The sequence below is a fragment of the Mastomys coucha genome, unplaced genomic scaffold (assembly GCF_008632895.1).
Source record: "Mastomys coucha isolate ucsf_1 unplaced genomic scaffold, UCSF_Mcou_1 pScaffold5, whole genome shotgun sequence".
In the NCBI taxonomy this organism is placed as follows: domain Eukaryota; kingdom Metazoa; phylum Chordata; class Mammalia; order Rodentia; family Muridae; genus Mastomys; species Mastomys coucha.
Genome location: NW_022196911.1, coordinates 78,633,835 through 78,647,198, shown reverse-complemented (window position 1 = coordinate 78,647,198; position 13,364 = coordinate 78,633,835). Strand labels below are relative to the sequence as shown.

The 13,364-nt window shown below is 45.9% G+C and overlaps 1 protein-coding gene across 1 annotated transcript in view; it reads left to right on the top strand.

The window, feature by feature from the left end:
• Positions 1–1,432, top strand: part of Rad51d (RAD51 paralog D) — a 15,077-nt gene extending 13,645 nt beyond the window's left edge. Inside the window, exon 10 of the mRNA XM_031353250.1 lies at positions 14–1,432. Coding sequence (XP_031209110.1) covers positions 14–97 — 84 coding nt within the window. The 3' untranslated portion in view covers positions 98–1,432. The remainder of the gene's footprint in view (positions 1–13) is intronic.
• Positions 1,433–13,364: the final 11,932 nt, after the last annotated feature.

The following is a 13,364-nucleotide window of genomic DNA, read 5'->3' as shown; positions in this document are numbered from 1 at the left end:
CTATCTCTTCTAGCCAACCGGTCTGCAGGAGATGATAGACATTGGGACATTGGGGACTGAGGAGCAGAGCCCAGAATTGCCTGGCAAAGAGACGTGACACTGTTTATTGGGAAAGAGACAGCCTCAGGGCCCTCACAGCTTTCCTTCGAGGGCAGCTGCTGTCCGCTGCGCTGCCCCGTGGGGCCTGGCAGTACAGATGTCTCAGGCTCCTCAGAAGACGAGCCTCAGTTCCCTCAGCTTCACTGTGTGGGATCTCACAGTGGAATCACTGTGGCACCATTGGCCAGAGGGCGGGACCTGCAGTGGGAGGGACTTAGAAGTCTATCAGGGTCTCAAGTTTTCTTCCTTTGAGTCCACCGAATGTTTCCAGTTTGGGTTGAGGTCAACCTAGCTTGAGACCTCACTGAAGAAACACAGTAGTGCCTGCATGAATAGCTTCCTGGTCCTGTGTGTCCACCATTGGCTCCTAAACCCATCCCTCACACAGTAATTGAGCCTTTGCTTACTCATCTCCCCACCTCCATTTATTTTGGCCTCTGTTTTCCCACTTGCAAAATGGCACTTTTTTAGTCTGCAAGTTACTCGGTAAAACAACCTCAGAAATGTAAATATCTTTACGAATATCCTACCCTTAAATATATATATAAAACCAAGGAGGCCCTCTGAGCCCTAGGGCCCCCTGGTTTCCCCCAAGAAGGTTGTTTTTCAGTTCATGCAGTGGGACTCCGGGAGAATGAGAGTGCTTCCTTCCCTGCTTGCAGACTGGGTTTCCCACACCTGCGTACCTCACCTCGCTAGGTGAGAACACAGCTCACTGCTGTCCCAGGGATATAATTTACCAGGGAGGAAGGATATGACCTGCTCCTAGTGAACCAGACACTTGTTTCGTATGCATGGTGCCCTGTGGGGTGCGTCCTCTGTATAGAGTAACCAGAGGTGCTCAACCATGGCCTAACCCATAAACAGACACAGGAGAATTTGCACAGTAAATAGAGCCAGCTGGGAAAATTGATGCCAGCGTAAATAATACATGGCAAATCTAGTCTTTTATACAGAAATTCATTGCTGGTGGCTCTAAGATGCAGTATAATTACACCTCTCGTCCTGCCAGCTGTACCACAGCCTCGTGTCTTAGTGAATAAAATAACCCCCTGTCTGTTACCAACACCGTGGCCATCCATCTGAGAGTCATAACTCTGGCTGAAAGGGGAGGATGGTACCACCAGGGAATGGAGAATAAAAGGCAGAGAGAAATGATCTGGATTGTTTATGGACCACAGTTTTTACAGGAAGGTCATGCTTGGTTAGAAAGCCTGTTGTATAATTACTTGTGTCTTAGCTGAAGGAAAGAGGGAACAACCCAGTTACAAGATCTGATATTTAGGGCCAGTGAGATGGCTCAGCCAATAAAGATGCTTGCCACCAAGCCTGACAACCTGAGTTCAATCCCTGGGTCCTACATAATGGAAAGAGAGATGTGACTCTTGCAAGTTGTCCTCTGATATGCCTCCTCACACCTGATAATAAAAATGTAACAATTAAAAAAAAATAAGATATTTACAGGTAATGGGCATAGCAGAGATAGGTCTGAAAGATGGGGGATGGGGGCTGGAGAGATGGGGGCAGGGCTCAGTGGTTAAGAGCACTGGCTGCTCTTCCAGAGGTCCTAAGTTCAATTCCCAGCAACCACATGGTGGCTCACAACCATCTGTAGTGGGATCTGATGCCTTCTTATGGTATGTCTGAAGACAGTGATGTACTCACATAAAATAAATAAATCTTAAAAAAGGGGGGGGGCTGGAGAGATGGCTCAGCAGTTAAGAGCACTGACTGCTCTTCCAGAGGTCCTGAGTTCAATTCCCAGCAACCACATGGTGGCTCTCAACCATCTGTAATAGGAACTGATGCCCTCTTCTGGTGTGTCTAAAGAAACCCATGTACTCACATTAAATGAATAAATAAATAAATAAATCTTTTAAAAAAGAAGGATGGGGAATGAATGACAAAGGGGCATGGGGTGTCTGTGAGAATGACAATGTGGTTAGACTTACACTCTCACACTGTCTTCCATAGAAGACTCCAGGAGACACCAGCCTCTGCTATCTACACCATGGCTGGTTGGTTTGCAGGTTAGTTCCTGCAACCCTAGTGAGAAGCAATACATTAAACCAGGAAAAGCAAATAGTGGCCACTCCTGATGCTCTTTGGGGACCAAGACCTTATAGCAGATGGTACCAATTAGTCAAGGGTACTCTCGTGGAATGTTCCACAGTTTTGGGTTTTATTTTGTTTTTTCAAGACAGAGTTTCTCTGTATAGCCTTGGCTGGCCTCAAACTCAGAAATCTGCCTGCCTCTGCCTCCCAAGTGCTGGGATTAAAGGCGTGCGCCACCACCACCTGGCTGTTCCACAGTTTCTTAGTGCAGCTTTGCAGGGAACCACTATGAGTTAGGGGCCCTGGTATTCAAGGAGGAGCCTGGTTGCCCACTCTTCCCCCAGTGGATCTGCCCTGAGTGGTCTTCCCTGCATCCTGCCCATTGTGATTTCAAGTGCTTCATACGTGACTGATGTAGTGGCTATTCCTGGTTGTCAACTTGACTATATCTGAAATGAACTACAATCCAGAATTAGAAGGCTCACCTGTGGCCCTAATCTGGAGGCTGAGAGATACAAGTTTTGGACCTGAATCTTGGCATGGAGATCTTGAGGCATAGTGGCTATGAATCCCAGAAGATTAAGATAGGAAGATCTATGAGTTCAAGGTCATCTGGGATTAAAGGTGTGGTGGCACACACTTTTAATCTGGGCCATACCTTTTGCTGGAGACCTATATAAGGACATTAGAGGAAGGAAGGCTTGCTCTGCTTCTGCTTGCCTTGTGGGACTGAGCAACTAACTGCTAGATCCTTGGACTTCCATTCACAGCTGCTGCCAACCATTGTTGGGAGTTGAACTACAGACTGTAAGTCATCAATAAATTCGTTTACTACGTAGAGACTACCATAAGTTCTGTGACTCTAGAGAGCCCTGACTAATACAACTGAGAACTGTAGAACAACTGCACAGTATGAGAGACCCATACGGATCATTTCGGCTGGATTGCCTCCCCCTCCCCACTCTATTCCCCCCACCCCCACCCCGCAATGGGACAACTCAAATCCAGTACCTTCTATGTGCTAAGCAAAGCTTCCACCACTGAGATGTACACCCAGCTCCCATCTCATTTTGTTAAGAGAAAGAACCCAAGGCTTTAAATGTGACAGTTCTGGTGGAAGAACTAAAGGCCTCCTCTGTCCTTGTTCTTTCTGCATTTGTGGGAGCTTGTGAGTGAGTGGCTTTAATGCATTTTAGAGATATCAAAGGATGGCCTAGGGGTATACAGCAGTGCTAGAATGCTTGCCTAGCACAGGCAAGGCTCTGGATTTGATCCTCAGAACTAGAAAAAAATTAAGAGTGATACAGGATTGTTTCTCTCTTGATGTGGATAGCCATGAGGTTCCCACAGTCTTGTCTTCTTCCACCATGATACAAGGAGGTCTTTGTCTCTTTGAAACTAGACAAAATTAATGTTAAATACCTGCTGTGCAATAGCACTTGATGGTCTCAAGTCAGGAAGCTGAGCTTTCCTGACAAAATAAATATATATATATATCCATGTATTATTGAGACTGCTTTCCATAGCAAGTAACAAAACCCCGCTTAGGCATCAATGATAAAGAAGGTTACTCAATCCTGAGAATGTGATGCCAAGGTTGATCGATGCAATGGCCCAATGTGGAAAAGCTGCGGCTTTTCTATCTCTTTCCTCTCTTCTCTGTTGGTTTTGTCTTCAAGCTTGTTGACTTCATTAAAACCTGGCTGTAGCCACTCTGAACATTTGGCCATGTATAAGATCCTCTCCTTGTGTCGCTTGAAGATCATTAAGGAAAACTCAGAGCTTCCTAATGTCTGTATCTGAAGTGGTGTGTCTAGTTAAGTAGTGGAAAGGGAAATGGTGCCTGTCTTAGTTACAGTTTCCGGTGCTGAGAAGAGACACTATGACCAAGGCAACTCTTATAAGAGACAACATTTTTTTTTTTTTTTTTTTAAAGATTTATTTATTTATTATATGTAAGTACACTGTAGCTGTCTTCAGACGCACCAGAAGAGGGCGTCAGATCTCATTATGGGTGGTTGTGAGCCACCATGTGGTTGCTGGGATCTGAACTCATGACCTTCTGAAGAACAGTCAGTGCTCTTCCCCACTGAGCCATCTCACCAGCCCCAAGAGACAACATTTAATTGAGGCTGGCTTGCAGGTTCAGAGGTTCAGCCCATTATCATCATGCTGGGAAGAATGACAACGTGCAGGTAGATACAGGGCTGGAAGGTGGGTCTCTTTACTGCACTGGGTGGAGCTTGAGCATAGGATCTCAAAGCCTACCCCAACAGTAACACACTTCCTCCAATAAAGCCACACCTATTCCAACAAGGCCACCCCTCCTAATAGTGTCACTCCTTGTGGACCAAGCATTCAAACACTATGGGGGAGGCAGGCAAAGCTATTCAAACTGCCACAGTGCCTCAGTGGCAGTCTTAGACCAACCAAGAAACAGCCATAGAGTTGGGTGGGACTCAGGCTCAGCATTTTTTGAGGCACCTGCTGTGGTCCTCCTAGGGATAAATTATGTGGAGGAATTAGGCGGTGGGTGGGCTTGTGTGTGTGCTCCGTGCCTTAGCACAGGATTCACTGTGGGCTTAGGACAAGCTGAGTGGTGTTGAGAATCTCTTCGTTTTACAGACGAAATGGAGCTCGTTGAGATTTTAGGACACGTTTCTGTTAAGCGACAACATGGGAGTTTAAACTTGAATCCATTTGAAGCCAGACTTTCTTTTCTCAACCTCTTGCTGCTCTCAGCTGAAAATATGTAAATATTTTAACAAAAATCTTTTTCATATTTTGCCCCAAATAGCGGAGGCTGCGTATCTCAACCTCTTTTCAGCTGAGCTCACCATAAAAAGCTAGATCACAGATCCTCTTTCTCAGCCTTTCCTGGTTTCCCCCAGGGAAGAGAGAGGAGCATATACTCAAGAGAAGGCAGATTGTGTGTGTGTGTGTGTGTGTGTGTGTGTGTGTGTGTGTGTGTGTGTGTGTGTGTGTGTGTGTGTGTGTAAGAGAACTGAAGGGTTAGACGGGAAGAAAGCTGAATGAAAAACAGCAGGCTCTGACAACCAGGAGATAAGGATAGAGATGCAAGCAGAGCTGTATTTTGGCTGGGAGGTGTCTGAGTGGAATTACAGCTGTCCAGTTCTTTGTGTTGGTGATTGTATGTACAGCTGAAATTATAAGATAAATATGTCTCTCTCTTTCTTTCTTTCTTTCTTTCTTCCTTTCTTTCTTTCTTTCTTTCTTTCTTTCTTTCTTTCTTTTTGCTTTTTGGTTTTTCGAGATAGGGTTTCTTTGTACAGCCCTGGCTGTCCTGGAACTCACTCTGTAGACCAGGCTGGCCTTGAACTCAGAAATCTGCCTGTCTCTGCCTCCCACATGCTGGGATTAAAGGCATGTGCCACCACCGCCTGGCTTCTTTCTTTCTTTTTTTTTTAAAGATTTATTTATTTCATTTATATGAGTACACTGTAGCTGTTTTTAGACACACCAGAAGAGGGCATCAGATCTCATTATAGATGGTTGTGAGCCACCATGTGGTTGCTAGGAATTGAACTCAGGACCTCTGGAAACGCAGTCAGTTCTCTTAACCGCTGAGCCATCTCTCCCGCCCAATATGTTATTTCTATACTACATATATGTGTGTATACATTGTACACCACATTGTGGTGGTTTGAATAAGAATGGCTCCCACAGGCTCATATATTTGAATGCTTAGTCATTTGGGATTGGCACTTCTTGAGAAGGACTGAGAGCTGTGGTGCTGTTGGAGGGAGTGTGTCCCTGGGGGTAGGCTTTGAAGTCTCAAAAGCTCAAGTCAGGCCCAGTTTCTCTCTCTTCCTGCTGCCTGTGGTTCTAGATGTAGAACTCTCACCTATTTCTCTAGCACCATGTCTGCCTGTGTGCTGCCATGCTCCCCACAATGGTCGTAATGGACTAAACCTCTGAAACATTAAGCCAGCCCCAATTAAATGTCTTCTAAGAGTCACCTTGATCACAGTGTCTCTTCCCAGCAATAGAACAGAAACCAAGACATATTTACATACATACACACATGTGATTTTTTTATTTTTACGTTTGGAGGAAGGGTGTCTGACCCAGTGAGACCTTGAACCTTCAGTTCTCATGCTTTTGCCTCCAGGGTGCTGGGATTATAAATCCGTGTCGACCCAACTGGCTTTGTTTGTCTGCTTGTTTGATTTATTCATTTCATCTTTTAAAAGATTTATTTATTTTATGTATATAAATGTTTTGCCTGCATGTAGATATGTGTACCGTGTGTGTGGCTGGTGCTCATAGAGGCCAGAGGAAAGTGTTGGATCCCCTGGAACTAGAGTTACAGGTAGTTGCGAGCCACCAAAAAGGTGTTGGAAACTAAACCCAACAAGAACTCTTAATGGTTGAGCTGTTCATCTAGTCCCTTACTTTTAAGAAGAGCAAGGTATGTTATCAGTCAGGTGTTGTTCAGTGATAAAGCACTATCTAGCATGTCTAAGGCCCTGGTTTTAATTACTAGTACACCAGCTCCACACACACAGATGGATTCACCATTAATCAATCAATCAATCTCTCTCTTTTTCTCTCTCTCTGTAAAAGAGTAGGATTTTTTTTTGTTTTTGTTTTGTTTTGTTTTGTTTTTTCGAGATAGGGTTTCTCTGTGTAGCCCTGGCTGTCCTGGAACTCACTCTGTAGACCAGGCTGGCCTCGAACCCAGAAATCCGCCTGCCTCTGCCTCCCAAGTGCTGGGATTAAAGGTGTGCGCCACCACCACCCAGCTTGCCTGGTTGATTTTATAGAGTGTCATATCCTGAGAGTTTAGAGTCGCCCATAGCTGGTGATTTAGGACTTTGAAAGCAAGGGCAGATCCAGGTTCAGTACCCTGCTACACTTTTCCTGGCAGAGTCCCTTGGACAAGATAATGTGTTTGTTTTACTGGTAGAAATCTATGCTATACGGAGTTACATTTTTCTTACTGGTAAAATGTGTATCTCAAGGGAGTTAAATAGATGATTTATGGAAAGTGCCTTTCATAGAGAGACTGGCACATAGTAGGTGCTCCATCACTATTAGTTCTTCTGGCTCCTGCCAGAAGTAACAGAAATCAGGGCACTAGGACTTAGAAGCCTTGCTGCTACTAATAAAAGAAATAATGTGATTTATTTTTTCAGTGCTGTTTGGGGAAAGGCGTGTGCTTCATAAATATGTATTGGGAAGTACTTAGCAAATGAGTAGAAATAATAAAAATATGTCAAAGGAAACAGCTCCTATAAATATGTCACTTGGTAGACAAATTAGTGTTTTATTACTACTAAATACTATTGCTCGCTGAAAAGGATTTCAGATTACTCGCACAATGGGTACATTATTGAATGCCTCTGCGGAAGGGCACGATAAAGATGAAAAATTGTGATGGTGATAACGCCTAAGGTGGAGAAAGGCGGGGTATGAGTAAAGGAGCTCTGAGGCCTCGCTCCAGCGAACTGCTCATTATTTAGCAGCACTTGGATGATTTAGCTATAACATGGACCAAAGGGCCCTGAGAAAAGGATTTCCGTCGGATGCCATGAGTCCAGGCCCTGATTATCGCGTCCGACTGGGGATGTGGGGGGTAAGTACATTTCCTATCAGAACTGGGTACTCTACTTGCGAGTTAAGTTGACAAAAAAATAAAATAAAATAATCCTAGGTCTGGATCTCCTCTCACTTCTGTTTTGGATCTATTACATGTCTGTGTCTATAATTCATATCCAGAGATGGACAGTATGGGAAGAACGTGTGCTTCCAGTGCAACGCTCAGACCCATTTCAGAAACACAAGGGGGGTGGACAGTGTTGGCCCATCAAGGGAACAGGAACCAGAGAGGAAGAGAGAAGATGATATACACCGCTGACAGCCAGGGCTAGACAGAGAAACCCTGTCTCGAAAAACCAAAAAAAAAAAAAAAAAAAAAAAAAAAAAAAAAAAAAAAAAAAAAACGGTGATATACACCTTTGTGGAGGAAAAAGCCCTGAGAGAAGCAAAGACCAAAGGGAACTGCAGCAAAGCTGCAGAAATAGGCAGGCAGGAGAAAGGGGGAAGGGGCCGACATCCAATTCAGGTGCCAGAGGTCCCTAGAAGGCGGGGCTCCCTATACCCTTCAGGTTGGAGAAAGAACCGGTTTCACATCCCAGCTCTGCTTTTCTCTGTGTGGAAGTTCGAAAATTACTTAAAATGAAGACCCTTGTTGATAACACGCAAATAACAGTACGGAGCATGCTGGGGTGTTCTGAGAAGTGGAAATAGCAAAGGGCTTACAAAGTGACAGCCTCATTTGTATACACATATTTTAGCTCCGGTTCCCTTCTTATAGTCCTTACTTTAAAATACAAGCGGTAGCACTGTGGTAGAGCACTTGCCTAGTATGTACGGAAATCCCATGCACTAAAATATTGAATAAATCAAAATACAAATTGCTCAGGAAAACTCTGAGAGGTCTTTGATAGGAACCTGAAGCATAAGAAAATGATGTCACTAGACACCAGCCAGAAGAATTAGCATTTATATGACTTCCGTGACTCGGCATCTTCTTAGATCACTGGCTAATGATGCCCTATGCTACCCCGGTGTTTGATGCTTTACTAAGGCCTTTGTGCATTATCTCATTTGAAGTGCGGGCCCAACCTGCCTTTCGGGGATGGGGAAGAATTTGGAAAGGTTAAGTGCCTGCCAAAAGGTGCACAGGTGATGAACGATGGCTGGGTGGTTTCTTAGCAGTCGTTTTCATTGTACTGCAACCTTTCTCAGCTGTGTCCCCACCTTCCTAACGTGAAAGTAGCTTACCCAAGGAGGAAAACACAGGTTATGAAGCCCCACTGACTTGGCTTTTAACATCTCCAAGATGATAAATACATTGGGTGAATCTGGGGTTCCGGGAATCTGCCGTCTGTCGGGTTCGACGAAACATGAAATCAAGGGTTCAATATTCAAACTTTATTATAAAGCTAGTTGGTGATCTTAAGGGACTTGCTCAAGGTCACTACATATGGGTTTGGTTGGCTCCCCTGAGACTGTGGACTCCACACCTAGTCCGGCTCCCGCCCCCGCCCTGCGCACGAGCCCGGGTTCCGACAGAGGGCGCTCGCGGAGGCTTGCGCTCTAGACTGCCGCGCGCCCGATTCCTCTCTATGGTGGCGCGGGCGCGGCGGAGTGCGGCGCGCTCCCGCGGGGGCGGGGGCAGAGGGCGGGGCCGCAGGCGGGGAGGGCGGGGCCGCACGCAGGACGGGCGGGGCCCACGCCGAGCCGCGGGGGACTGGGTGAGTGGGGGCGGACTTCCTGGGGCCGCCCGTGAGGATGTGGTTCGGGCACCCGGGCGCCCCTCAGCCGCGGAGTTGCGGCGGCCGCCGATCCCGCAGCCCCGCCGCCTGAGTGGCCGCGGTCGGGATCTGGCGTCTGCCGTCCCAGGTGTGGCCTGGCGACGTCCGCTGCAGGTGAGGAGGCGGTGGCTGTGGTGGGTTGGGCTGGAGGACCGGGTGCTCGAGGCTGTGCTCCGGGGGAGTGTGAGGATCCAGCTGCGCTCCGGGAGTGAGACAGCCCCTTCCAGGAACTCCCCACCGCCAGGTCACCCCACACCTGTCCCATTGAAAGTACCGCAAAGCATTTCGCCTGTGTGCGCCGTAACCCGGGACGTGTGTCCTCAACTTGTACCCAAGTGTCGCAAGAGCTCGGTAGGTCCTGGGGAAGGATGCATTTCTGTAGGACAGAAAACTGTTTACAGAGGCGGAGCTTTGGCGGCACTTCTTCCTACAGGAGGACCTTGGAGATTCGGAGTTTGGAGGTTAGATGGGAAGTTTGGGATGCTGCTCTCCATTCCTCCCTGCCAGAGCCGGCTGTCTGCCTCTTGGGAGTCGACCTCTGTCCCCGAGGTGTGTTAGGTCGCCACTGTGAGGTCCTGGCCGAGACTCAGAGGGAAGTGGGGCCCCTCTCCAGCTGGCTGCCCAGGAGACATTTGACCGGGCATGGGGAAGTCTGAGTAGATCAGAGGAGCCTGCAGCCTTTCCTGGCATCTGTCTGTTCAGAGCTTGATTTGAGACTGGTAGAAAAAAAGAAAAACCAACAACAACGTAATTCTTCCTTTTTTATTTTTAGGCTGTCAGGGTTCCCTCTTTTTTTTTTTTTTTTTGGATGGGGGTGTGCTGTTGTGTAATCGAGGAAGAATTCCACATTCCTCTCAGTCCACCGTGGGGAAGATTATTCTTAACTCGGAAATGGGGTTTTACCCACAACTCACACTCTGTACCCTAGTCAAAGGCCAGGGTGACAGATGAACAAACACCCCAGGATGCATGTGGCCTTCTAAGAAAATAGTAAGCTCCTTATGTATGTTTTGGTTGGTGGCTTGGAGAACAGAGAGACTTCCTGTCCCCACTTTTGAGAGCCGCATGGTGGTTCTTTCCGTGACAATTCACAGTTCACATACTGAAATGTGGGCAAGGTTGTTCGAACATTGTGGCATTTTTCTAGGAATGGGAGGGGACTTCGTTCTGGATCCAGTTTGTAGAAGTTCTAAGACCGAAGCTGGCCATATTTCCTTTGTGACAACTTCTTTATCCTTCCCTCCTGCTTCCCCCACCCCACAGCCCCCCAACATTCATTCATTCTTTCTTTCTTTCTTTCTTTCTTTCTTCCTTCCTTTTTTTTTTTTCTCTTTGAGACAGGGTTTCTTTATGTAGCCCTGGCTGTACTGGAACTCGCTCTGTAGACCAGGGTGACCTCGAACTCAGAAATCCTCCTGCCTCTGCCTCCCATGTGCTGGGATTAAATGTGTGCTCCACCATCGCCCAGCTCCCAACTTTCTTTCGAAAGCAAAGAAATAGACGGTGACAAGTGTTTGTGAAACATTTTGCATATTTGCTAATTCTGGACAACGGAGTACAGTTAAAAAGTAAGAGGCAGGGTGGTGGTGGCACATGCCTTTAATCCCAGCACTTGGGAGGCAGAGGCAGGCAGATTTCTGAGTTCAAGGCCAGCCTGGTCTACAGAGTGAGTTCCAGGACAGCCGGGGCTATACAGAGAAACCCTGTCTCGAAAAAAGCAAAAAACAAAAACAATAACAAAAAAAGTTGTGGTTTATTGGAGGACAGTAGCAGATTGATGTGGCAGGGCTAACTGATAACTTGGTGGTGTTCAAAGATGTCCATGTAACAGAGAACACACACTTACCTTAATGTTTAATCGCAGAGACCAGTACATTAAAACTTCTTATATTGATCAGCTGTAATCCTGACTGTTTGTTTACATTGGGATCCAGGGTTGTAAATCCACCAAATTGACCAATTTAACCAACTGCTAAAATAAAAACAAAAAGAAAAAGCTGTTCTCAGAAAGCTTAAGTGTTTTCAAAGTTTCTATCCACCAAGCCGGTTGACCTAAGTATTTAGTACCATATGATAGAAATGCCTCTTAAAGGGATTTTCATTGACAAGTTTAACAAATAGCAACATTAACAAAAAGATGGTTTCCTTTCCAATTACATGAGCCTTGTGAAGTTTAACAGCAGCCACATAGGGCTGTGTGGGCCACACCTGCTACTTTCTGACATCATCTACATAAACCTAAGGAATGCTGGGGAGGGAGCTAAGTACGCTGGGTTTTATTCCTATCATAGAATCTTTAATACTGCTGTTATTTTAATGGGAGATTAGGGACTTTTATCGCCAAACTTGCGCTGGTAATATGTTTATGTTTGGGGAGGAGAGAAAGATTAACTGCTGCACCTCACAGTTAGTCTCTATAGTTTAGAGTTGGAGTATCATTCAGTTTGATGAGACTAGACCGTTTAGATTGCTTCTAGTGAAGTCTCAAGGGAGGGGCTGTTTTGCTTGCGTTGAATTGAGTAATTGCTGGTGGCTACTGGTTCTTAGCACCCTGCTGGGAAATGGTAGTGGAAAGGGGTGGAACTATAACCATAGCACCTTGGTTATTTTAATTACCTGACGTCTATGGTTTTGGCAATTGAAAGGGCACGGTGATCTTTCCATATGCAGACTCAAACTCCCATTCTTTAGTAGGGGAATGTCCTGGTTACGTTAGCTATGGAATTTTAAAGTCCTACCACCAGTTGGGCTCTCAGGTCTCATAAATGCCATCTCAAATAGGTAATTGACCTCTTGTATAGCCTGTAGTCCGCTCTGACCCCAGGACTTAACAGTTGCTATGCACTGGACAGTGGTCACATCTAATTCTGTTAAGCTGGTCTTAGTCTAAACCCATTATCTTCTCTTTCCCTTAAGATGGTCGTGAAGTGTTTCTCCTTTGCTTTTCGTATTCAGGCTGATGAGTCCACATTTTTGGAGCTTGTTTGCCACTGAAGTAGAGCTGAGCAGCTCATTAAGAGTTCTGCGTGTTTTTAAAACATTTCCCTTTTACAAAGCAAGCAGAAAGCCTGCATCTCTTCTGGAAGAAACCCAGCTCTTTGAATCTGATAGTAAAACAAAAGCTGGTTTTTCCAGCTTTCTGACATGAGGAAATCTGTGGTAAACTTTTCCTTACTTTCTGATTTTTCCAGTACGGTGACTAGTCAGTCAGTAGGATGAATGTTGACCCAGGGGCATTGGGAGATCCTGAAGTCTCCTGTGTCTTCAAAGGGAGATCACATTATATTCAGGGTGTAGCTCTCACCCTGGCTTTTTGTAAGGAGTTTCCAGAGGCCAGGCACTTCTTGCCAGGTTCTGTTGTAACCCAGGCCTTCTTGAAAAATGCTGACCTTGGGGCCCCACCTCTTGGAGATTTTGATTCATTCGGTGATGACCTACATTTTGAAACCATTTGGTTTCCAAAAGACTCTCCAGTTGCTTCTGAGGTGCAGGGCAGCCTAGCTTGGGAATCACTGTTGTATTGCATTGACGTGAATATATGTATTTGTTAAGTATATAAATACATACAATAAAAGTGCATCATCTGGGGCTGGCGAGATGGCTCAGTGGTTAAGAGCACTGCCTACTCTTCCGAAGGTCCTGAGTTCAAATCCCAGCAACCACAAGGTGGCTCACAACCACCTGTAATGAGATATGACGCCCTCTTCTGATGTATCTGAAGACAGCAACAGTGTACTTATTTATAATAATAAATAAATCTTTAAAAAAAATGCATCATCTGGCTGGGCAGTGGTGGCGAACGCCTTTAATCCCAGCACTTGGGAGGCAGGGGCAGGTGGATTTCTGAGTTTGAGGCCAGCCTGGTCT